This window comes from Tenrec ecaudatus, chromosome 4 (assembly GCF_050624435.1).
Source record: "Tenrec ecaudatus isolate mTenEca1 chromosome 4, mTenEca1.hap1, whole genome shotgun sequence".
Classification (NCBI taxonomy): Eukaryota; Metazoa; Chordata; class Mammalia; order Afrosoricida; family Tenrecidae; genus Tenrec; species Tenrec ecaudatus.
Window position 1 is genome coordinate 101,875,190 of NC_134533.1, and position 27,372 is coordinate 101,902,561.

At 39.1% G+C, this 27,372-nt stretch overlaps 1 protein-coding gene across 2 annotated transcripts in view; it reads right to left on the minus strand.

Annotated features, from left to right (window-relative positions):
* Positions 1 to 17,283, minus strand: part of LOC142445038 (caspase-12-like) — a 43,077-nt gene extending 25,794 nt beyond the window's left edge. The window contains exons 1-11 of one of the 2 annotated variants that reach the window (XM_075546531.1): positions 17,095 to 17,281; positions 15,999 to 16,250; positions 14,485 to 14,547; positions 13,990 to 14,064; positions 10,319 to 10,395; positions 9,554 to 9,727; positions 8,369 to 8,603; positions 7,302 to 7,436; positions 2,026 to 2,135; positions 1,517 to 1,636; positions 180 to 511 (exon numbers count right to left, since the gene is read on the minus strand). In XM_075546531.1, the coding sequence (XP_075402646.1) occupies positions 1,538 to 1,636; positions 2,026 to 2,135; positions 7,302 to 7,436; positions 8,369 to 8,603; positions 9,554 to 9,727; positions 10,319 to 10,395; positions 13,990 to 14,064; positions 14,485 to 14,547; positions 15,999 to 16,250; positions 17,095 to 17,149 (1,275 nt within the window). In that variant the 5' untranslated portion in view covers positions 17,150 to 17,281 and the 3' untranslated portion in view covers positions 180 to 511; positions 1,517 to 1,537. Of the gene's footprint in view, positions 1 to 179; positions 512 to 1,516; positions 1,637 to 2,025; positions 2,136 to 7,301; positions 7,437 to 8,368; positions 8,604 to 9,553; positions 9,728 to 10,318; positions 10,396 to 13,989; positions 14,065 to 14,484; positions 14,548 to 15,998; positions 16,251 to 17,094 lie in introns of those variants that run through there. The other variant, XM_075546532.1, reaches the window with a different exon arrangement.
* Between the last annotated feature and the right edge of the window lie 10,089 nt (positions 17,284 to 27,372).

A 27,372-nucleotide genomic window follows, 5' to 3' on the forward strand; every position in this document is an offset into this window, starting at 1 on the left:
AAATAAGTACTGCATGGAGGGTAAAAGTTAAGTAATATATAATATAAGTGTTGAATGAAATATTTTCCATTAATATTATATTAAAAACCTACCTAATATTTATTCAAAATAGTCTTTATATTTTTCTATATGTAAGTTATTTTCTACTAAACTCATGACTTAACCAAAAAACAAAAGTATAAAACAAGCATAATACTTTTTATTGAACCTTAATGCAACAAAGATGGACCGTGGTCTTAGACCCTTATTTGTTTAAAGGTGGGACTTGGGGACCAAAAAACCAGTTCACGGTCTTGGAGCCAATTCCAAAGCCTGGGGTCCTGTGGCCCGGGGTGGAGCTTCCTGTAAGTCTTTCCAGGAGGAGAATGCACCATTTTGCAAACGTCTTATCTTGCTGTTAGCAGTCCAACTTATAACCACTATGCCACCAAGTTAGTGTACAATACACTCTTGATAAAAAAATAAACCTTAGGACAAAGTAGTTGATTTAGACCACACTGCTTTCATTTTCCTGAAGAAAATACAGAGAAGAGAACTGGAGTAACTGTGTTAACAGAGGTGAGATGTAAATAAAACTAATCTCTACTGTGAGAAATATTTTCATAATAGGGAGATGGATTTGTCATCCCGTATGTAGCCTGGGGTACTTTACTTAATGTCATTAGTCTAAGGTACTTCATGCACTGCATACATTTTTTACAATTTGCTACATTGTACTCAGAGGCAAGTCGTTTGGGTGAGGATGTTGCCTGAGAGGGACAGTTAGTGCTCACAGGCTTCATCTAATTGCTGTTAGTGAGCAAAAGTTTGGTCCTACTATCTGGTTGCCAAGAGAACCTTCTGAGACTGGCCTAAGACTTAATGGACCTTATATATTTTTTTCACCTGCTCATGACCAACAATTGTTTCCTGTGCTTATGCTGAAATCGGAATTACTATGAAATATCTGGATGTGATTCCTGCATATGAATTTCACAGTAAGAAGTATATTCTCCGGATATTGGATTGTAATCTGGGCACTATCAAGACAGCTTTTCTATGTAGCTGACTTCTTCGCTGGTGTTACATCCCAATAAAATTATCATTTTCTCTCTAATTCGCAGTTAGTGATGTGCTGCCCCAGGATATCAACCCTCATTAGAGGTAAACAATCTCCAAATGTGAAGCTATTGCCTATAATCAATTCAATAGGTAATTGACCATGTGGTGTAGATGGGTTTCAGCTCCAACAAGGTGGTGTGTGACTCCATGGAAGTGACTCCATCAATAAGCTAAACACCAACTGCACATAGTATTTCCGATTTTTACAGACAATCAGATTTTTGGGAAGTTTCCACTGATTGAGCAGTCCTTAAGAAACGTAGAACTGAAGGGTCTTCTAGTGGAGAATATTGGATTTACAAAGCCATTAAGACAAAGGCAGATAAGATAAACCTCCATAACTAATAAAATGACTGCCTGTTATCATTGCATTCCAAGTTATCAGACCTTATAGAGCAGATGGCACAGTCATTACCTGGGATGCCTCTTATGTATTTTAATTCCCAGGCAAGAGGTAGAAATATCTTGTCAGGGATACTCGCTCAATGGTGGGCATCTGAGTCATTTCACTTGGGACTTCAAATGAATGTTGAACCTAAAAATATAAATAAACCAGTTAAGGGAAGGATACAAGATTCTTTTTTTTAATTGAGAAAATTCATAATGTGAATTATTGCTGTTTATCTCAGTCTAATGAAAACAAAACAATTAAACTTTAAAAAATACAGTTATACGTGTATGAATTAGCGCCAACCTAAGCAGCATTCCCTGAATGAGCAGGAATATCAGTATCAAAGGTTATAGGAAAGACTCGCTATGTTCCTATGGTCAACTTCAGAGAGCTTCTTATTTAAAGGAATTCAGCTTCATGAAGGATCATCAGGATGACTTTGGGGCTTCAGGATTTTCTAAAAAGCTTGGTGAGTGGTTCTAAGAGTTTTTCTGTACCATAAACTTAGAAGAAGGGAATAAAAATATGCTTACCTTTCTGAAGATTTGTTCTAAATGATAGCACCTATAATATTCCTCAAAACACTTGATAAGTCGAGAAATAAAGAGAGAGCCATGGGTGTCAAGTCTCCAAGAAATATTATCTGCAAATAAATATCATTATAATATTTTGGGACGTGGCCACACAATTATTTATTCTCTGATAACACTTCAAAAAATCCTGCTTTCAACATTCACTCCTAGTTGTTTCATACTATATCTTTATGTCTGCTTCTTAATTCATTGAAAAAAATTTAAGATAATCTCTGCCAAACTATGACCAGCTTACCTGGGGTTAGCTTCCCACTTCTTCTCTTTGATAGTTTCTCAAATTTTACTTATAATTCTGGACTCCATTTCCCCTACTCTGCTCACACTCAGTTCTTCCTGCCTGGCTTCCTGCTCTCCACTCCATCTTCACCAAATGGATTTTCTCAAGGTCACCCATGACTTCCAAGTCACTAAACCCAATTATTTGTCTAGACTCTGATCAAGCCTTTTGAGTTTGTTTTGCAGACTAATCTTTCTTGTGCTGGTCGTTGATCATTAGTGCTCTTCAAGCCCCAACCTTAGGCAATCCTCTCATGCTTGTCTTTGTTTCGAGACCATTCCCTTTATTTCCAGACATTAAAGACTATCTTTATTTTAAATGAATGCCTAATGAAATTCTATCTCCAATGCAACATTCCTTTCTAAAATAAGTACCATTATGCGATTTTCTAATCTTTACATTTAGAAATATCCCAAAGACATCTCAAACCTTTTTGCAATGTTTCCTATTTTAATAAATGCACCATAACCATCACCTGAACACATGGGTCACCTCTACAATCTCTTCTTATTTATTTTCCATGCCCACTAAATTACCAGGTCATACTGAATTTATATACTAATTAATTTTTGGATGTAGCAACTCACTTCAGCCTAAATGGAATATAATCTCATGTGACCTGAATATTGCAGTGGTGCTAGAATTTATCGCCCACTACTATCCTTATTTACGCTAACCCATTCTCTGCAGTCCGCAGAGAAATCATTTAAACTTTAACACCCTTTCGTTCCATTGCTTACATCCCACACAAATTTTCTATCACTCTTAATATAAAGGGCCAAATCTTTCTGTAACGTATGAAACCTTAAGTTAGCTGGCCTCTGATTGGTCTGCCTCTACAGAACAACACCTTCCCTGACTGTGTTCCAGCCCACCAACCCTCTCATCGTCACCCTTTCTTTCTAAGGTTTCCATTCACACAGCTCTTTTGGTCTGGAATGGTCCCCTTTTACCCTTCTTGGCATTCTAACTCCTTTATCTTCGCAGTGCCTGTTATTTTACTTTCCCTTTGGAGCACTTTTAACAGTTGGTACATGTGATTTACTTCCATGAGAGCACGGTGCCCTCTTCCCCTCAATTTATTTCTGCCTCCCTGGCACCATTCTCCAGTTTCGCATGTCCAGTACCATATTGGCTCTAATAGTGTATCTAGAACATAATGAACCTTGAATCATTATGTGTACAATAACTAAACGCAATTATTTTACCCACTGAATTTTATTCTCCTAATTAAACTTTCCTTCAGAGTCTATATTACGCTTTGTGTGTCTCTATAAAAGTTATTAAATGCTAAAACTGTAGACTTTCTCTTCTCAATCTACTTCATTAAAATATCGAGATACGATGTCCCGTCATGAGAGCATAGTGGTACGGAGGACTACTTTGAGGACGTAGTGCAGGGAGTGAGCCCTGTCTGAAGACCCCCACCCCGCACCCCCCGCACCCCCTTGCAGTGAGTGGGAGCCAAGAAAAGAAAACAACAGATCAGCAGTGGGAGAGAAGTCATGAAGCCCCTCAGGAATCCCGAAAATAGCTGTCAGACTAGAGGCACAGTGAGCCTGGAGCCCCACTGGGTCATTGGGGATATAGTCATAAAGGTCAAAGGATAGACCTGAAACTATGTATGGTCTATGGTCTCTCTCTCTCTCTCTCTCTCTCTCTCTCTCTCTCTCTCTCTCTCTCTCTCTCTCTCTCTCTCTCTCTCTCTCTCTCCTCTCTCCCTCCTTTCTTTGTAGCTGGTTTTGTTTTTCTAGTCTTTGTTGTTTCTGTTGCATCTATCTATGTATGGTAGGCATGAAAAGCAAACCTGAGGAGAAATCAATGGAACAGATGGTTCCAGGGAGATTTTTGGGGATGAGGAGACAGGAGAAAGGGAGGGGTGAGAAAATAAAGTCATGGATAAGAGAAGAAGTAGGGATCTAAAATTGAAGGTGGGGGTGTGTAGGGTTCCCGAAGGTTTTGGAGCAACCATAATCTAGCCGAGAGGAGCTACAGAGAGCCAGACAAGGGGAGACAAAGATAGTGGGCAGGAGGAAGGTAAAATTAAATAGACGATAGAACTAGAAAGAAAACAATAGAGGTACAAACATAGATGTGTACATACATAAATATGCTAATACATTAAAATGGAGTAATGGTCTATGTACATATATTTACAAGGTAATACATTGAGATAGTGGATGGACTTTGGGCCTCTATACGAGTTTTTCCTCAACACAAGAACATTTGGTTTTAACAATGTGGGATTGGGCAATGCCCACCTTCTTGACATGGTCATTGAAGACAAACGGGGTGCATAAGCACATGTAGCAAAGAAAGCAGATGGTGCCTGGCTATTAAAAAGTATAGTGTCTGGGGTCTTAAAAGCTTGAAGCCAAATAAACAGCCATCTAGTAGGGAATTAACAAAGCCCACATGGAAGAAGCAAAAAAGCCTCTGTGGTAGATATATAATCATTTGTCAATTTGAGGATTAAGAGTGTAGGGGTGGAGTCTAGTTTCTCAATCAGATTATAGCCAATGAGACCGCATGGCCTTCTCCTAGTAATTCTGGAAAATCCAGTACTTCCTCCTTGGAGGCTTCCTCCTTGGAAAATCCAGTACTTCCTCCTTGGAGGTGGGAGACACTCTCTCTCTGCCACTGCCTGGGAGACATTACAGCTGACAACACACATGGAAGTACTCTAGTGCCCTGAGCTTGACACGCCACATGGATGCAACCAGATCTCTGAAGCCAGAGAAGCTACAGAGAGACCCCTGCCAGTGCTGAGATGCTTACAATGCCACTGGACCCAAAGACTTTCTACCCACTGCCTTGTGATTGTCCTGCATTTGGCTTCATATCATGTGTTTGTTGAGTCTGAAGAGGACTTTATAGATTGGTATTGAACATATGGGCTTATATCAGACTTATGGCCTTGAACTAGATTAGGTTGGGATGTTTTCTTAATGTACAATTACCCTTTATATAAAACTCTGTCTTATATACATATGCGTGTTTATGAATTTGTTTCTCTAGTCTACCCAGATGGACACAGCCTGTGTAATCGTGAGGTGTCACTAAGACTAGACATCAAAAGTTCAAAAAGTAACAACATCACCGAGGTGAAGGAGAGGGCTTGAGGTAGAGGCCCAGAGCCCATCCAAGGATGATTGAACATTCCAGCACAGAGGGGCCACACGGAAGAGAAGATGCATCCAGCCAGGGTTCAGGATCACACTGACAAAAGACACAGCACTTCTCTAGGTCCGAATCCTTCTCCCCCCCCACTGTTATGACTCGGTCCTACCTCAAAAATCTAGCTAGTCTGGTGTACATTAATCAGTACAGACAAGACCTTTCAACTTATGGAATTCAGGAGACACAAACCCCTCAGACTCAGTAATGGGAGTAATAGCTTCATGAGGGTAAGGAAAGGGAAGGGAGGGGGAAGAGGGAGAAAGGTTAACTGATAGCAATGATGGCAGAATAACTCACCTTGAGTGAGATGAATACCAGGATTATAGAAGGTGTAGAAATGGCAGTGTAAGTTATATGTAAATAACAACACATAATATATAATAAGGATTAAAAAATAAAGTATCAATATATATAAACAGAAATGGAGCTTATTTGTGAATATGAGTACTGAATGATTTCATGATCTTTTTCCTATTTTCTACCCTAGACCCTTGGGGTCCTCTAATCCTGCACTGCTCAAATGTGGCTAATTACCAGCAGTACTAGCATCCCATAAACCAGTGGTTCTCAACTGGATTGCGGCCCCTTTGGGGGTCAAACAACCCTTTCAAAGAGGTTGCCTGGCCCTAAAACCATCGGAAAACACATTTCATATGGTTTTAGGAACTGAGGCACCGCTCCTCCATCTGTCTCCAGGCAGTTCCTCCCACATGCAATATACCCACATACGAGTACTCTGCATGAACACTATTACCCATGCTACACTATGCTCAAGACGAAAGTTCATTTACTTGTAATTAGAAATAAATATTTCTTAATATATAATTACATACTCTTTTGGTGATTAATCACTGTGCTTGAATTATGTTCAATTTGGAACACTGAAAATACACCCTGCACATCAGATATTTACATTACAATTCATAACAGTACCAAAATTACACTTATGAAGCAGCAACGAAAATAATTTTATGGTTGGGGTCTACAACATGAGGAACTATATTAAAGGGTCGTGGCATTCGGAAGGTTGAGAACCACTTCCATAGACAATCTTAAGAAAGGCTAAGTCTCAGGCTCCATCTCAAACCAACTGTCGGAATTTACATTCTAATAGGGCCCCCAGTTGATTCCTATGAACATTAAATTTACTTTCACCGCACTGTAGCATGGAGGACTGGGCCTTGTGTCAATTAGCTTTTCTAAAGGTACCCTTGCTATCTTTCATTGATAATATAGTGCGTTACTGATAGAGATTTTATGTAGCTTAGAATAGAAACAATAGAGATTCCTCTATGTTCCTCTCCCACCGAAAGTCATTAATTCTGTTATCTTGAAGACATGAATGTAAATGCTAAGCAGCTTTCTAAAACTAGCCTCACTTAACAATGAAAAGGTATGAGACAAGTCCTAACAGTGTCCGTGACTGTTCATTTAATTGCATGCAGATAATCAAATGGATAAGATCATGAGATGATACACGTCTCTGCTATGTTTAATAAAACACAACAACAACCATCATATTACTAGCTTTTTGTCTGAAGTTTGGTTCCTCACCAAAGTCCTGCAAATTTGAAATTTTCCCTCCAAAATCGAGTCATTGCTTTCTAACAAGGTTTCAGTACTTTCAATCTCTCCTCGAACAAAAGTATGCCATAAAACAGAGAATAGATTTTTTGATCTGTGACAACATTTGATCATGCTTAATTATTTTACCTGCCAGATAATGGATTTCGAAATTGCATTCCCTGGAGTCACTTACGTGGGGTTGATGCTTTGAAAGAAATGAAGTCCTTCTCCACATGGGCCCTTGTGATTGCATCATTCTGAACGGCACACTGAAAGGGATGCGCCCATGCTTCTCCCATGTCCGTCATCCAAACGATCCCAGGACTTCCTGGGGAGATAGCCATCCACCAACCATAGTTTACATTTCTATTTTCTTTTAAATCACTTTTATTGAATATGCCTTAGCGTCAGTGCATTTCAATAAGGGGTTCATTAAAAATGGAGTTTCTTATTGCTAGAAAAGGGCGGTCCAAACAGGCGATAAGCACTTGTGTGAGCCTAACGACTGTTGTCCAAGTTCACCTGTGCATGCTCTTAAGAAACACCCAGTGACTGAGATTCCGGAAATCTGTGTCGCAGCTCCAATGGACACAACCCTACTCTGCTACACAGGGACTCACCCTGAGGTGGAACCAACTCCACGCAGTTAGTCCACACAGAAAAAGACTGTTTGGAAACCGATTGTGGTAACAATTGTACAATTCTACTTGATGTGATTGACATAGGGAGTGATATGTATCAAATCCCAACTAATAAAAATGATTAAGAAAAATACACACCCCAAATTATAAGCTACCTCATTGACTGGACACAACATCGAGTTCCTTTATGCTTGGGAGGGCTATGTTGACCACTTAGTTCTGAATGGCTGGGCTATTGCTCATTATTTTATGTAACTTACTGCTTCTTTAACAACAGTGCAGAATAAATGTAACTTCTTGCTGCACTGGATCTAAGACAGCAAGATCTGGGAAAGGCAGACCTTGTGTCGAGCAGAAACTTGGCAGTGAAGGAGGAGTCAAATACTGACTACCGACAGCTCTGCCAGGTAAGCTTACACGCTGTCAGGGGCAGCAAACTTGCAAGACCTAGAATAACAAGGTCATCCAGGGGGTGCTGCCTCACACAGGCTTCACTGTCAGAGAACTCAAGGGTTTGTTCTCTAGTCACCCCCGATGAAATGAGGAATAAACACCAGCCTAAGAAAAACAACTGCACCATCATTCCTGTACTCCTCGGAGCTCCTCAGCGCCATCTTACCGCCGCGGCAGGCCTGCATGATGATGACTTTAGGTTTGTCTTTCAAGCTCTGGCAGTTGCTGTTGTTGAAAATACTAAAGATGATATCGTCTTTCAGAATATCTGGCTCTTGTAAACTGTGTTTCTTCCCACAGATTCCATCCAAAGTGCCATGTGACATAAACACCAGAAATGTGCTGTCTGAGGACTTGTGCTCTGGCCGGCCAGCAAATTGCCTTAGCTCTGCTTCCATTTGCTGAAAAAGAACCCAGCATCAGTACCGAGGGAAGTCCCAGATAAAGAATCCATGCTCAAATCGTACATAATATTCACACAGGGAGCAAACCTGAGAAATCAGGGGGTTCAAATTGGGAGAGATTTTAAGAGAAAAGATTTCTGACATAAAAAACCCAACAATTTAGATTTATAGAATATTACAGCTAGAAGAATTTTCAGGTAGCACTACTTCAATGGTCTCTAACAGTCAGATTTCTGAAGATGCTGGGAATTGAAGTGCAAAGGGCATGAGGAGTGAGGTGAGATGTGTCCAACAATACTGATTATTTTTTTGCAACTCTTTTACATGTTGGGTTGTCTGTAAGTTTTTATTAATTGAAGACATACTGAGAGAGCGAGAAAAAGTAAGAAAGGGCTTGAGAGAAGGGGTGAACCCATATCTTGATATGAAACTTAGAAACACCATTTAAATTCCTTTATCATGAAACTTATTAAAGTTAGCTCTACTATGGTTTTTTAAAAGCCCACAGGATAATTTGCCCAAATTCCAAAAGATAATTTTTTAGATGTGTGTATATTTGTATATGTACAGATATACAAAATTTTGTCTCGTGCTTTTGAATTTGCATTCACACACAAGACATTGAAATTATAAGACTATCTTGGACTTTTCCTATTGGTTTCCAGTAATCCTAGAGTTAATATTTGACCTCGACAATTTGCCTCCCAGATTGAGAGCTTCAGAAGGACCCAACGCCATTAGATGTTGAAGGAATTATTGCAGCAGAAAGCCGCTCTAAATCGCTTCTATGAGTCTGTACATTGGAGTTGGCTAATACTGCAAAGAACCCACTTTGGAGCAAACACAGTGCTTATACCAGTGTACACTTTGTTCTTGACCCTGCCAGAGGGAGAGGTTCAGACCTGCACCCGCAGAGACGATGCTGTATGTCTCCCAAGGAACATTACCTGAGCTGTGAGATTCTCTTTGACAACCACTGCATATCCAAGTTTTTCCAGCAGTGCTTGCATCCCTAAAATGTCTATTTCCGCACCGTGTCTCATAGAAAGATGGTCAAACACTTTGTTGCAGATGATGAGAGCCAACCGTGTCCGGCCTTCCTCTTCCATCACTGGATAAATCTGCATGCAATAGAAACAGAGTAAGTTGTGTTTTTCTTTATACATACGTATATATGTGTATGCACACACACATATATGTGTGTAAATAGATATATGTGTGTATATACACATGTGTGTATACATACAGTCTTTGAACTGACTCTGATTCATGGCGACCCCTTGTGTGTCGGAGTACAATTACGCTGCATGGTGTTTTCAGTTGCTCATAGTTTCGGGAGCAGACTGTGTTAACCTTGTGTTCACTCTGTTAACCCTTTGCACTACCCAGGGACTCTTGATGCAAAACAGGTGTTGATAATCTGAGAAGGGGGTGGAAATTAACCACAGACTCATATGAGACAGAATGAATGGTCCCGGGTTAGAAACGCAGACTATTTTCAGCTTTTACTTTAGGAACTTCACTTGGAGGGTATAGAGTTTAGAGTGAAGACATTTAATGTGAGGAAAACTCAATAAGATAATGTCCTTTGGTTTCAATGACCTTGAGTTTGATCTCAAAGCATTTGTGACAAGAACTGAAAATCTCCAATAATTCCCCATGCCTCCTTTTGGGTAAATGATGGTGTGTCTCCCGATTCTAGCTCACATCACCTCTTCTGTCTTCACTGTTTGGAAACGACGATGAGAGCAGAGCTTCAACTCATCAATTTCCAGAGTTTCCAAAGAAGCTATTAAAAAAAAGAAAAAAGAAGCTAATTAAACAGCAGCATTCACAGACTTGCCATCCTGCAGGTCTCTCAGCAATTCTCTCATCCTTGGGTCATGATTCCCATCAGCAGCAGAAAAGCTTCCCATAGGCCCACGTACTGTGAGCAATGTTTCTGAAAGAAATGGCTGTCTAAGTCATATGGTAGCTGTTTTCAAATAGTTAAAGATGTTCATTTTATAATTAGCAAGACAAAAACAAACATTGGAATCATTTTCTTCTTCTGCTTCTTACTGACCACACCATACATTTTTTAAATTAGTTTTTGTTGTCATTGTTAGTGTTCACAAAACTGAGTAAACTTTCAAGTCTGACATGTTGGAACTAAATCAACACCAAATCTAAGGTTTGGAAAAGGACCTAATATTAAGTCGAAGACCATCGGATGGTTTCTAATCGAATTTCCCTCATGCTAGAGTCCCTCACAGTGTGGGACGCATCTCGAACTCTCCATTACCTAGACTAAATTCTTGCAATAAATACTCCGATGACGTCCATGTGTTAATTAAGGGTCTTATTATTTGTCCTCATGGTTGCTCATTGAGCTTAGAAAAATCACTTTTCTGGTATTTAACCCAATTTACAATAGTCCTATTCTCTCTGCCACTGACAAAGAAGTTACAGGATCCTAAAGCATTCTGTGCATCATCACACGCATGCCTTCTAAATACTGCTGAGTGGTCTCCCATGGAGATTTTATAGAAAATGTCTAATTTCTTTGCTTGTCAAAATCCATGAACTCTGAGACCTCATTCAATATGTCTTCACTTAAGTTCCAATTGCTTTGTAGATGCCCCCATATAAGCAATTATTGTATCTTCATAGTGGTTCCGTTTCCCCCGTGTAATGCAGAATTACTTAAGACCAGGATCATACATTTCATCTTTGTATTCTAGGTATCTAGCAAGATAGCTTAACACAGATAAAAACTTTATAATTTTTACTGACACATAATATCTTTAAATATTTGAAAATAAATACCAATTATCTTCTCTCTCTCTCTCTCTTTTTTAAGTTTTCCCTTAAGGAAACAAACCTTAAAATCCTTTAAGTTTTGTTTCATGAGAATTATTTTATCTTTTTAAATCACCAAACCCATCATCTCTTCACATTTCTATTCACCTAGCTTTCCTTCTTACTACAACAAAAAATGTGCACTTCCTGCTCTCTAAGGACATGTTTTCTTATTGGGGGCCTTTACATCTCTTATAATAATCCGTTTATTGGGGGCTTTTACATCTCTTACAACAGTCCATTTATTGGGGACTTTTACATCTCATAACAATCCATACATCAATTGTATCAAGCATATTTGTGATTCTATTGCCATCATTATTTTCTAAACATTGACTTTGTATTTGAGCCTTCAGGACACATTCTTATACATGTTCTGAATTTATTCCTGTGTCAACCTCAAGGATTCACCTTGGCATTCATATAACTCTTTCTCCTCCACTATCAGTTCATCAGTTTGTCTCATACTTCCTTCTCCATTAATACCATTTTCATATAAGCATACCTTATTATCAATGGTCTTTTAAAGATCTTCTCTTATACATATATCTTTTGAAGCTATTTTTTCTCACTTTCCCCAGATTTCCTTCTCTGCACAAATACTTGGAGGTATTGCATAGTTTTACTCTATTTTTAAAACTTTTATTTATTTTTTTCTTGCATGCAATCCACTTGGTGTTTATTCTTAGCACTTAAATAAAATATTTATGATCAAGTTAACTACGGGTTATGGGTTGCTTCCTCAGCACTTAACTGGTGGAATACATCCTTTTTCTTGAAAACTGTTCCCTAGGCTTCTGTAACACAGCATTTTCCAGTTTTTATTCAAAAGCAAAGTGACACAACCAGGCATTTGATTGCTAATGGAAAGACTGTCCGTTCGAATACATCCAACAGCTTCTAGTAGCGGAAGATCTTAGTGAACCAGTTCTATAAAAGCTACAGCCACAAATATCCCACCAAATGTTCTACTCTATCACAGGGCCTCACAATGAGTTCAAAACAACTCTATGGTACATAACAACAATTACAATTCCTATATCACTTGTCAGACTTGGTTGGCTTTCCCTCTTTCACACTTCCAAATGTTAGATGCTGCTATACTGCGCCTTGCTTTACTCTCTAACACACCATCTCTCTAATGGCTTCTTCCAGTCGCATTATCTTAAATACTATTTATATTACCTCAACTGCTGAATACCAAAGTTTATTTCCAGACTCTATCTCTCTCTTTACTATTCACTTGAACACCTCCTGCCTCCAGAATATCTATCTGAGACTATAAATGATGTGTCAACCTCCATAAGTACAAATTATAATTCCTGGTGTTTACCTGCTTCTATACCTGCACTCCCACCCCAAAACTACAGGCTGTTCCCCGTCTCAGTAAATGAAACCACCATACAGCTGGTTGTCAAGACAAACCCAAAGTTTATGGGTTTTATTTTTCCTCTCTCCCTTTTAAATCCCACATTCAATCCATCAATTACTTTCTGTGAAATCTATTTTGTAATTAGCTCCCCCAATTAGCCACTTCTTATATTCCCATTGCTAAAATAATAGTCTCAAACTATCATTCCATAAGAAAAATGCTTAAGCAGCCTTAAATTGACCATTTGATTCTATGCTTATCTGTCACCACTCTGCTTTAAATTTTCATACGCTTCTTTTGAAAATGAAACCCACATTCATTTCCTCTGACACTACATGTTGCTGTCTGTGTCTAACTCTGGCAGCTTCTTCTAACATGCTCCCCATAATACCCATTCTGCAGACGGATTGCCCTTCTCTCTGAGCCTCTCACAATAAAAAGTTAATCCAGTGTAGTGCTTTCTTTCGTGTGGGCTGCTTTTACCTCAGAGATTTGTATTACAGTCTCTCCATTATTAGATATGTATATGAAAATATCACTTGAACAGAAAAAAAAACTTTACTGGATCATGCTAGCTCACAGACCCTCCTACCACCCAAATTCACAAATTCACATGTCCAGTCCTGGGTCATAATCTCTCTGCTCTTGTAAATTCTCTGAAATTATACTACTTTCTTGTTTATATTTTAATGTCTATCCTTACTATACTTTAAACTTCATGAATGTAAGATCTTTATTGTGCGTGTGTTTTTTTGTTGCTCTGAGCCTTGAAATTAGAACAGTATTTGCAGAATTAATAAAATAATTACCAGTGGTTACAAGGTTTTTCTTCATTCATGAAATATCCCCCAAACTTCTGAAAATATGGTGCTTGGGAAAGAAGATATTCTACGTCTATCACTACCTCTGGGTAGACACTGTAACTTTTCAGTGCGGGCAAAAACCCTTATCAGTTGCTTGGGTGATGGCCTTGTTTGGGTGACTCATACTGAGGTGTTCTTTCTTGTCTTTTCTTTTTTAAAACTATATGCATGATTTTCTTACCCACATCTTTTTCCTGTTTTCGTTTTTGGTTTGCAATGAGTAGTTTCTTATATCTTTAGTCTTTCATGAGGTCTTTATCAGACCTAGCTTGCATGATGCTATTGTGTGTCCAGGACAGAGTATTACCTGTGACGGGTGGAAGTGATGCCTGAGCCAATTCAGCCTCCTCATTAGTTTCATGATCACTTTCATTTGGCGATTCTGAGGATAATTAAAAGACAGAGGTATATGTTTTAACATTACTTTGAGAGATCTTATCAGAGTCAACGATGAGAGAAAATTCACATTTTTAAAAAATCTAAATCCTGTGGACTTTTTGCTCTAACATAGGATTCCTACTGAATTATTTTATTCCCAATGGATTGGCCATTGGGTTATTGGAGGGAGACCTGATGCCTGGCCTGGCTCAGCATTTTCCTCCTGTCCATTGTCTTTGTTTTCATCTTAATGTCCTGAGGCAGAATGAGCAAAGATTAAGAGTATATAATTTATTCCAAATCCTGCTTACAAAGGCCCACGCAGACTGAGCACCCAGGCACCATATGTCTTATGTGGAGTACATTTGCATGATACCCCAGACTGAAGAATTTCCACTGGGTTCTGGGATTTGGAGATAATTACCTGCAGACGAGGAAGATGACCTAGTGCTCTCAGTTTCAGCATCATCACTTTCTGAACGAGATTCTGGAATAATATGAAAAACAGGGTGTTAGCATAACCAGGTGTCTGGACCCTCTTGTACACGTCCATGTCTTTCCCATGCAGTGAGAAGTAAATGGTCATGCTATCATTGGTTGCTTAAGATTCCCCCCATTCTTTAGCTTCAAGCTGGTTTTGGAGGATGGAAACCTATGTCAAGTGAAGGAGGTGGCAGGGTTTTCAGGAAAAGAAGAACTGTTTATCACCCTGCTTTCATTGTTCATGGACGAAAAATATACCGAGTCAAGACTTTCATTTCCCAATGTTGAGGAAAATCTACCATTGTATATACAGGTGAGGTAGTTGTTTGTTTGTTTGTCTTTCAAAGAGAGAGAGAAAGAGTTCCAGAAGAATATTCCAAGAAGCAGGAATATACTTATCCATGTATATATTGTAAGCAGGGCAGAGTTGACATCCTATGGCCTGCAGGCCGAACCTGGCCTACCGCCTGGCTTTGGAAATAGTGTGCTGGGACATCCCTCCGCTCACTCGTGCCCATGCCGCCCATGGCTGCTTTGCTGCTCTACAGCCAATATTAGTCATCACGAAAGATGCCCTAGGAGCCACACCTCAACACATTTACTATCTAACACATTTACTATCAGAAAATGTGTGCTGACTGAGCCATAACCTAGAGAGAGAGAGAAATATATGCTTTTTAAATTTTTCAAATCTTCTCAGTCCTCCCCTAACTTTCCGATATCTAAACTTCCAGAAATTTAGTTCAGAGCTAAGCCATAGAGCTAGGAACCTTTGGGTGCTGAGCACACATTCAGTGGTTCAAGCATGCCGGTTGCTCTGAGAGAGGAAGATGAGATTGTTTGCTCCCACAATGATTCGCAGTCTTGGAAATCCTAGAGAGGCTCACTGTGAGTTAAATGGACTCAATGCCAATAACGTGGGTAAGTCACAGCTAGACAGGAGGTGATGGATCCTGCCCTATGGAGCAGTCTGTATCTGGGAATGACTTTTTCAATCCACATTGCACAGCCGGAGTAGTCTATGCTAACTAATGACTCCCATTGCGATCAGCACATCTCCAATAACACTGGTTAGCTTAGGCCATGTGCACCTTTTGTGTACTTATTGCATATCAGGCTCTGGTTCTTAGAATGTGGAACGTTTCCATGAACAAACAGAAAAATATCTGCCTCGAGGAGATTCGCCATTTTCAGGAGTAGCCGTGACGTAATAAGTGCATGACTGTGAAGGGACAAAGAGATTGTGCAGTGATACTGCCCTTGCTAGTGTTCAGATAGACAATGGGCCACTCAGGGGATTCTTTAGTTTTAAACAGGGGAGGGCAGCAGGCCAGGTAGAGCTAACGAAATGAGTAGCTTGTACTCACATGCAAAGATGAGAAACAAGGAAGCCATCCGGCTACACAGATGGACGATAGAGAGCAAGTTAGTAGTCCTTTAGCTCAAGCTACTCACTTAAACTCAGCTGTTTATTTGGGTTCCAGAAGCGGTCCACAAATATTTGGCCTGCCTTTTGGGTTTTTTCGGTAACATTTGTTACCAGATTTTCAGTCTTTTTTACAATCGTGTTAATGCAATCCCCCAATTTGCTTAACTCTTCTCCATTGAACACATCTTTCTCCACCAAATCATCAATAAAGCCATCAAGCATGTTCTTTGTGATGTTTTTCACAATCTTGACAGGATCCTCTTTGGGAGATTGCCGACCTACGAAAATAGAACCACAGTTGACACTGTCAGTACTTAACTTAAGGTGTGTGTGTGTGTGTGTGTGTGTGTGTGTGTGTGTGTGTGTGCCTGTGCGCACGAGAGAGACAGAGACAGGGACTGACTGATTTACAGGACCCACGGCCAGAAGTAGAGAAACATTGATGATATTCCAGTCGCTTCTTTTTTACATGAGGGGGAAACTAAAGTTGAGAGAAGTGAAGCAACTTTAGTAAGAAACATTGTCACAGCTGCCATTTTTATTGATAATTAATTTAGAAAATTCATGATAGCCACGGTGTTCAGCAGCACAGCACAGAGGACTCATGTCTGGGAAAGGATGGGTTTTGTTTCTACTCCAGGAGGGATTTGCATGCTGAGCCTGGTACCAGGGAGCACATGCGGCGCCCCCTTGGCTCTCCACTGGAGACACAAGCCCCGAAAGCAGAGAAACATGGAGGAAATGAAAGTGAGACTGAGCAACGGTCTCTCAGGGTCATGTCTCTGCCAGGTTCGAGCGTTAACTTTTTAGGATCATTTTAAAACAAGTCAGAATTTAAGGTCGATAAGAGTTTTAAAAGAGAGCTTGAAGTGATTTGCAACAGGTTAGACCACAGATCCAGATTTTTAAAATCTCACTTTACTTTCTTTCTAGAAAATGTAACATATTAACGAAAATTCTTCCTTAGAACACGCAGTGCTGCCCCTCTCACACCCTACTTCTCTCCATAACCAGAGTAAACCCATGTCTGCTGAGGCCCCTCATATGCCTCCTCCTTCTTTGCCCAGAGCTGTAGCTTACCCCCAAACACAGGCAGAAACAACGGAAAAAATTGTCACTCACCAGCCATGGCCACTCCGTCTCCTGAAGAAGAAAGGCAGTGAAAATGAAAGCACATTTGAATAATCTTTTTTTTTTCATTTCCCTGGGTGGAACTGTGTGTAGCTCTTTCCTAAAGAGGACATTGCAGTTTATCAAATTCCACTGTTCTCTGCCAAGATAAACTTAACCGTTGGCTGCTTGAGAATGTAGCTTATTTCAACTAGGCAAAAATAAAAAATAAAAAGAGCCCTCTCTTGCTTTTTGTTTTTTATTTGGTGTAAAATTCCCCAGAAGAAAAACACACATGAAAGCACACACACGATGTAAGTGATCTGTTTTTCAGCTATAAAGAAACAACAACACTAACTCAAAGTAAGCCTCCCTTGTCTGCGTGTGCCACTCTCAGGTTTTAAGTGGCAGAAAGGCCTCCCATTTAGGCGCCCAGACAACTCAGCAAGGAAGAATTCAGAGGGTTTGAGAGAACTGCTGCCTGAGAACTGCCTAACAGTGAAACTCATCATTGTATTTGACCCCTGTGGTAGTCTGGATACATTAGAGAAACAAATCCATAGAAACTTATCTGTATAAAAGAGAGTTTTATATAAAGGTTAAGTGCACATCAAGACAACATCCCAACCCAGTGCTGCCCAAGCCCATAAATCCAACATTAACCATATGTGCAACACCAATCCACAAAGTCCTCCTCCATCTCACAAAAATACTGACAATGATGCCGATTGCAGGTGGAAAGCCAAATCAGTGGATGTGTAAGCATCTCAGTGCTGGTAGGGGTATCCACACAAGTACTCCAACACCCAGAGCTGCATCGGGGTAGGTCCATGTGGCTTCTCCTCAGGGATGTCTTGCAGAAAGTGAGCCTTGCCAACTAAAGCAGGGAACCCTGGTCTGACCATTAGAAAGCAAGAGACCTGAGAACTAGAAAGGTGAGGCTCACTGCGTCATTTATCCCTCCACTCTTCAATTAACCCCACATGTGTTTATTGGCCAGGTTGGCACAATAAACTTTAACTATGTCAACCCCTGTCATTGGTTTTCCCTTTCAACCCATTTTAAATTTGTTTTGGCTTCCTTTATTTTCTGTTATTGCTTTCAACTGGTTTGCAATGTTTTATTCTGTTATTGTTGTTGAGTTGATGTTGGGTTTTTTTGGTATGCTTTTCTTGACATGAAATCCAGGATAGGTTAATCTATACACACAATAACTGGATTAATTTGTGCTTGGGATGATGGCAGAAGGTGTTGGAGGGAACATGGGAATCTAATAATAACAAGTACAAAACAGAAACATATGTTCTAAAATTGATTGTGGGGATGATTGCACAACTCTTTAATATGTTTAAACTAGTGAATTATATGTCAATAAAAATGTTCAAATCTCTTTTTGAGAACTGGTAAGAAGCTCTCTCCCACACCATCCCCACTTATTTGTCAATTCTAGGTATTGTTGGGGAGCCAGGGTGGCATAGGGCTGCAAATTACAGACAATAACTTGAAACCCCAGCCATCCCCCAAGGGAAACACAGGGCTTTCTACTCCTGTGAAAGTTACACACACAGGGGCAGTTCTACCCTGTCCTGTGGGGTCACTATGAGTTGACCTTGACTTGATGGCAGTGAGATTTGGAGGTATTGTTTCTCTATGAGATTTCTGTAAGTATGTATGTTTGTGCAGTAGCTACTTAAGTTTGTGTCAACTTGAAGATATAACAGTGTATGGGTGGAGTCTAGCCTGTCATTCAGGTCACAGCCTGATGGTACCTCCCTGTGGGTGTGGCCCTCTCATCAGCAAGGTCCTAGGAACCCCTCCCTCTTTTTCTGCCTTCACCTTCCTGCTGTTGAGCCATGCTGTGACCTGCCAGAGCCGTGGACACGTGTCCCCCGCCATTGGATCCATGGAATTTGGCATCCACCGGTAGGCGATACGCCTACATCCTGCATCGTTGCATGTGGTTGTGTGAGTCTGAAGAGGGACTTATGGACTAGTATCAGATATATGGACTTGGGTTGGACTGGGCTGGGCTGATTTCTTTCTTGATATATGACTTCTTGACATAAAGTTCTTCCTTAGACATAGATGAGTGTCCCTGGATGTGTTTCTCTAATCAATCTGTCCTAACACAGTTTGTAAATTGCTGAAGGGACTTTTTAAACTTCAAAATAAACTTTAGCAATAGAAATATATTTGTCACCAAAATTCAACAATATTAAGTTTGTAAAATGCAAAAGGATCATGTAGCTTCTTCATTTCACACTACCACACAATCAAAATTATATGTGGGAGTTTGGGGAAAACTATTATCTTTTAATTCCATTTTTTCATGCCCATTCTGAAGCATCTTCATGTGTTTACCACATAGATTATGAAATTGTTCTATATGTCTATAAAATATAATACAATATAGATTTTATTAACATCCCTAATCATTCACCTCCTGTGTCAACACCATTTTTAAAAAATTTTGCAGTGCTGGCCTTATGATGTCATTTTGGCTGACAGAATACAACATAACAAACATTGTGAAATTCTCAGTGTAGCCTGTAAATCACATTGCTTCTTGGCAACCTGCAGGTCCACTTGAATAAGCCTGGACGAAATTGCTGGAGGCATCTTTGCATGGTGGAAATAGATAACATATTTGACTGCTGACGGAAGGGTTAGAGGTTTGAATCCACTCCAGAGAAGCTTCTGGAGTTACAGATTTGGAAAGTCAGCACTAGAATAACTATGGAAAAGGTATACTCTTGGCACACATGCGTGTTCCACGAGGCTACGTGGACTGAACAGCAACTGCTTGGTTGGCTGCGGGAGGATAAGAGGCATCACGTGAAGGACTATCTAGTTGTCCCAGTCAGGATCACCCTATGTCAGCTGTGTGCTAGATGGCCTCCAAACAGATGAGTCATTCAAAAAATTAGTAGCTGCTAACCAATATAAGATTCTTCAATGATCCTGGCCAAGAAAGAAGAACCTAGCTAGTGATTCAGCTACTGAGTTTCGAGGCAGTGCTGTGCTGGTGAGTTTATCCATACTTTGTTCTGATCCATACAGTCAAATACCATGACATAGTCAATAAATACAAGTAAGCATCTTTCTGACATTCTCTGCTTTGAGCCAAGGTTCAGCTGATATCTGCAGTGATATCCCCTGTTCCAGGGTTTCCGACTCCAGCCTGCACCTCTAGCAGTTCCCTGTCGATGGGTTGCTGCAAACATTTCTGGATGATGTGCAGTAAATTTTATTTACAGGTGGTACCACAGATAGTATTCTATAATTTGAGTATGCTGTTGCATCATGTTTGTTTGGAATGGGTACAAATATGGGTCTCTTCCAGTTAAATTGTCAAATTTCTGTTTGAAAAAATTTCCTGGAGTAGACAATTAAGTGCCTTCCAGTGTTTTATCAGCTTGTTGAAACATTTCCTTTGGTATTTCATTAATTCCTGGAGCCTTGTTACAACATCCAGGGTAGCCTGCACTTCTTCCTTCTGTAATATTGGTGCTTGCTCATATACTACCTCCTGACATGGTAAAATGTGAACAAGCCAATGGTATAACCGGGGTTATAACTGCAGCTCTATAACCATATGTGGCTGTTTCAGTACCTACCTGTGACACCAAAGTAAAATCAAAACATTTAAAAGATATTATTCAGATAATGGTGATTTCATTTGTTTGTAAAAATATATTTAAGACTCTCACATAATTTTTAAATTGTGAGAGAAAGGATTGACTCCTCAGTATCAAAAGTTGGCCAACCCTGGACAGGCTTTTAAAATTTTTTGTGTAAATGAACTGTTGTGTCTATAAACTGCCATACACGAATTCTTGACATGTATATAGTAAACTCTCTGTGGGACACACACTATTTATCTAAGTAGTTTGGGTTGATGGCAGCACAAAACTTTCAATAATATTCATTCATGAAGGTTGAATCATATATAATAAAGCAAGGAGGGCATTAAAATAGTAAATGTATGGTGGTTCTAGACCACTGTGTAGACTGGGTACTTTAGAGAAACAAATCCACAGAAACTCATGTTTAAGAGAGAGTTTTATATGAAGGTTAAGTGTGCATCCATAAAACATCCCAACCCAGTGCTGCCCAAACCCACATGTCCAACATTAACCCATTAACCCATATGTGCAACACCAATCCGCAAAGTCCTCCATCTCACAAAACACAGGCAATGATGCCGACTGCAGGAGGAAAGCCGCCGCGTCAGTGAATGTGTAAGCACCTCAGTGCAGGTAGGGGTCTCCATATGGCTGCTCCAGCACCTAGGGCTGCATCGGTGTCGGTCCAGGTGGCTTCTCCTTGGGGATGTCTTGCAGGAAGTGAGCCTTGCCAGCTGAAGCAGGGAACTGGCTAAGGTAGCTGCACCCTGGTCCATCCATCACAGAGCAAGAGACCCAAGAACTAGAAAGGCGAGGCTCACTAAGCCATTTATCTCTTCACCCTTTAATTAACCCCACATGTGTTTTTCGGCCAGGTTGGCACAAGAAAAACTACCTCCACCACCATTCATTGGACACCCCTAAGGCAACACTGATGGAACTCTGGTGGTGCAGCAAATTAAGCACCAGCCTCCTAACTGAAATGGAGATGATTCAAACATAACAGTAGCTTCTCAGAAGAGAGAAAAACTAGTTTGCTTCCGTAAAGATTTACAATCTTAAAAACCTCAGGTAGCATTTCTAATAAGTCTTGTGGGTCCTAAATGTATCATCTGGACTTTGATCACTTCTCTGGCTTCTATCTTAACCCCCTTGTTCATAGATTTCAGACTTACTAGCCTCCTCAATGATTCTCAAACACACCAAGTACACCCTTTCTCAAAGTATTCCTACTTGATTTCCCTCTGCTTGAAATGTTCTTCCTTCACATATCTCACAGCTGAATCCCTCTATTGTCTTCCGACATGTTGTTTTTGGTGCTACTGAGTTGGTTCTAACCCATAGGCACCCTATGTACCACAGAACGAAACACTGGCCCTGCCCTGCGCCATCTTCAAAATTGTTCTTATTTTTTAGCCTATCAGTGAAACCGCTGTCAATACACCTTGTCAACGGTCTTCCGCTTTTTAACTACCCAGCTACTTTACCAAGTGTAATATTGTTCTCTTCTGATAACACATCCAATGAGTGTCTTCTGTTGTAGTTTGTACTCAGGTTGTATCCATTGACTCTCCCTCTATACCCCAGTGGCCTGCAAGATCCTTGAGGAGAGAGCCTTCTTCGACTTTGTTTTTTCTTGTTATCCAATGTCTGTCTGACATACACTAAACCCTTAAATTATATGTGAGTTGACTGAATAAATGCATATTTTGTTGTCTATAGGAATCATAAAGATCTTTTCGGCCACTCTTACTTTTTAGGGATTCAGATCTAACAATTGTGAGGCTGGAATAGAAATGGGAACTATTTCCTTTGGTGTAGACCACTCTAGGGGGAACCTACGCCACGTCTCTAACATTGACAAAAATAAGGCTTTGATTTTCTGAGGTGCATTTTAAGGGTGTCATTAGTCGGAATTGAGTTTTCAAAAGCAAATAAAGCGTGAGACGAGATCCTGATTTTTTTGGTTGAGTTTACAGACTAATTTAGAGAACTGAAAATTTTATATGGCTTACCATTTAAAAAGATTGAATATCCCTGTGTTAGTTAAACATAGTATCAGGTCACAAAATAATTTCTTTACATTATTTTTCCAAATATATATATAGAAACAATTAGTTTAGAATCATCATTTGGTGTCTTATGCTATGTGTGACTACTGTGAAGGTAAGTAAAAGAAGTAAAAGCACTAAATGCCTATTTAGAATATTTAAATGATATTACACTTTGTACATTCATCTAAATTCAGTCAAATTTGTAGAATATTTATTACCATTTCTAATATTTTCAATGAGGAAAATAGCATTGTCTAAGAATGATGTTTTATATTTTAAAACTTTCTGTTTCTTATTTCGTTTTTCTTTTAGTTTATTCATCTGGAAATTGCAGTACAAAACTGAATAGATATCTTGGATCATCATTTTCCTTAAAAACAATTTTGGAATATTTCTTCATCACGAAGGCTATAGATATTATCAGGTTAATGGTTTCTGTACTATTGCAATGTTGCTGATAGCTTTTTAATAAACAGATTTTTAGATGAAAAATTACTTCAGTTTCCATTTTTCTAAGGGTTTTATTCTCTTTATCATGAGTGATTTCAACATGTTATTAAATACTTTTATAACCTTCTTAAAATAATCCTAACCACTTCTAATTTATAATTTTGAGGTGTTCCATCATAACATGTTATTATAAAACTGAAATTCTATTTTCAGACTATTAATACTTGGCCATAATATTAAAATTAATTTATACACAGGTGGATTTGGCCTGCTGACATATTATTTAGTGTTATATTTATATTATTTTCTATACGTATGTTTTTCCTAAAATTTCCTCCACTTCCTTAGTTATTTGCCAATTTTATATCATTCCTATAAACATTTCTGATTTCATGTTACATTCTTTGAAAATCCTCATACAAGGGTTCTCAGGTTCTGATGAAGATCATGAAACATTCTTCACAGCCATTTGGACATGGTAAATATTGGGGGTTGTTTTGACACAAATTGAAAAAAAATTCATTTAAAATTTAATTATCAATTTAACCTTCAGTTATTTTACTTTTTCACACTACTTTTGTTCATCTTATTTTCTAGATATTTCACCACATATTTCATTATGTCATGTATGGTATTCTTGTATTTAATAAAACATTGTGCTAATTCTATTTTTTCATGATTGATTTTACAGAATGTCAGTGCATTTATCTAATTTTTCTTATTAATATCAATTATTTGAATTCTATTATATTGTTGGTTGAGTATTTTTATACTTTAAGTTGAATTATTTCATACATTTATTTAATTACGTGTCTATCTACATACACATGTGTCTCTATGTATGTTTGTGCATGCATAAAGACACACACAAACCCATGAAGGAGCTTCAAAATATTTGTGGAATAATTCCAGTATCTTTTCCTTTCCTTTTTATAAAAACTCTTTTGCGCCCCTCTCCTCTGTGTGCATATGTGTGTGTAAGTAAGTAATGGATAGAATGAGAGCTTAAATTCCAAGTACTTGGCTTGTCTAAGACTATAGATGATAATGAAAGTCAAAATTCATCTGAATGAATCAAATGTCCACTGAACCCCTTTCTGACCATTAACCGGAGTACATTTGGTTACCCTTGAAAGTAAATTCCCTCCACTCTCTATCTAGCCTGATGAGGGACATTCTCTCCTGAGGGTATGAGTAAGTGCTTCCTGGATGGAAACTGCCACAGGGAGTTCAACAGTCATGAGTCATTCCCTGATGGTCTTGGTTGGAAGGTCATGAGCTAATCTTGTAAACACATCTGTCTAACCTAAGTGTCCCAATCACAGTCTCCTTCCTGTTTCTATAGTCCCACCTGTAACTCTGATGTCTTCATCTGCCGTCAATCATGCTTTTGTGGCACTTTTCTTGACTCTAAACATCCTTCTGAAATTTCTATCTCAGCAAATTCTTAGACACCATTTCTACCTCATGCTAAAGACCTTAGTGATGTGTCTTTGTGTTTTACTTGCTTAAAACTCTACTCTCATTATATTATGTTTACATAAATTATATTTTCTAAAGTTCATGGAAAATAAATAAAGATGTTGAAATTTTACTACAAAATTGAAACCTCTTGAATGTATATCCATACATAAGCTATTAATGTGAAGATATAGTAAGAAAAAAACCCTGTATTTAAAAAACTCATAGTCACACATATTATAAGATAGATAAATGTGTTTTAAATTAAAAAAAAAACTCTGAGAAAAACTTTCAGATAGAGTCAGCTAGATAATGAAACAGACTTAATGCAATCATGTATATGAAAAGCTCTTTTTTGCACCTAAAAACACAGCCAGAAAGAAGACTCTCTTAATCTCTGATGTCTCAGCAAGTCCAACACCTGGAAAATTACTACATGGCTACAATCCAGGTAGGGTTTACCTCGTGGAAAAGTGTAACCAAAGGTACGCTGTAGCCTCCTGAGATTGACCCTTAACTCCTCTGTGCCAGCGAATGTCAAAACCACTCACAGTGACTGAAAAGTTTCAGAAGACTTTTGACAGATATTCAACATTGACAGGAAACCCTGAAATCAGCATACAAGACACCACCATCTGGTAGTCTACACACTGAAAACACTACTCAGAATAGCACTGAAGTATAGGAAGAACAAATAAACCAATACAAACACACACATACACAACAAAAGCAAAACACACAAATGCAGCAAAATGACAACAGCAAGCCCATATACACCAATATGGGCACCGAATATTGCTGGATTGTATGCGTCAATCAAGAGACAGAGAGGAGCAGACTGGGCAGGAAAACAAAACTCATCCATATGTTATCTACAAGAAACATGCCTTAGGCAGAAGACAAAATCAACTAAACAATTAATGGATGGAGAAAATTTTAACCAAGATATAAAATTAGAGATCAACAATAGAAAGTACAAAAGTTAAAAATTAAATGTATGGAAAGTAATCAACATAATACTTAAAACGACTAGGAAACAGATGAAATGAAGGGTGAAACTTAAAATTTCCTTGGAACAAATGAGAACAAACACACCATGAACAAAACCTTTGGAATACAGACAAAGCAGTTATCAGAGGGCAATTTATAGCAATTAACACACATGGCAAAAGAGAGGAGGAAACCCAAATCAGCACCTTAGCCCAGCATCTACAACAGCTGAAAGATGAGCAGCGCAATAGCCTTCAACCTTCCAGAGAGAAGAAATCACATCTTCTAGAGCAGAAATAAGTGGATTGGAAAAGAAGAAAATAACAGATAAAAATCAAGACAAAAAGTTCGTTCTTTGACATCAGTGACTGCAGAATATAATCTGAAGCTTAAGGAATAGGATTGGAGCCTAAATTGAGAGATTCTGGTGAAGAAGGCCATGGGTGACAGTGGGAGCCCAAAATGTATTTGTGAGATAGATCTACATAGGAAATAAGCCCCTGGTGGTTTCTCTCTATCCATAATCGGGGGCTGGGAGGAAACTGGTTGCCTCAAAGAGTGCATTGGAGAGAAGACTAAAGATCAACCTGATCCATCTGACTTGAATGGTTAAAATCTTGTCCGTTGATTTCCCCTCTGATGGATCTTGGGCTTGATCTATTTTTCAACAATTTCTACATATTTTTGCTTTTAGTTTGTTCATTTTGGGATTTATCTCAGAGGTATTTTGTCATTGGGGGTGACTTTCTTAAATTTTGGTTATATGTTTATCTGTTTTTCAGTATAGGAAACCCAGGATTGACGAACATTTATACAAGGGTTTCTGGGGATGTGGGGAGTGAGGGGGGACAGGGGAGTTAAAGGTAGTTGATGTTATGGAGTTCAAGAAGGAAGAGAATGTTTTGAAACTGATTGTGGAAACAATTGTACAATACTGCTTGATATGATTGATCTATGAATCACTATATCTGTGTTAGTTGGTTTTGGGGGGATAAAAGATGTTCGTTTTTTGAAAGGATAAACAAAATTGAAGAACCACAAATTTACTAAAGGAAAAGAAAGGGATGATACAAACATCAAGAATTAGAGATGAAGGGTGTGACTCACAACAGAGGCAAATGAAACAAAACTTTACTGCATAGGAAAGTGCTTCTCAACACCCCTAATGCCGCGACCTTTTAATACAGGTCCTCAGGTGGTGGTGGCCCCAACCATAACATTGTTTCCTTGCTACTTCATCACTGTCCTTTTGTACTGCTGTGAATTGTAATGTAAATACCTGATATGCAGCATGTATTTTCATCGTTACAAATTGAACGTAATTGAAGCATAGTGATTAATCACAAAACAGTGTGTAACTATATATTGGGAAATATTTATTTCTAATTACAAATAAATGAAATTTTGTCTCGAAGCATGGTGTACCATGGGTAGTGGTCTTCATACCGGGTTACTCATATGTGGGTGTATCTGCATGGGGGTGGACCCGCCTGGAGACGGGTAGAGGAGCACTATCTCAGTTCCTAAGACCATCAGAAATATGTGTTTTCCGATGGTCCTAGGTGACCCCTGTGAAAGGGTTGTTTGACCCCCCAAAGGGGCCGCGACCCACAGGCTGAGAACCGCTGGCAGAGGGTGTCAGTGGCTGTAAATCTTTACGGGAGCAGAAGGCTTGTTGTCCTGCTGATATTGCCACCACAGCTTAATAA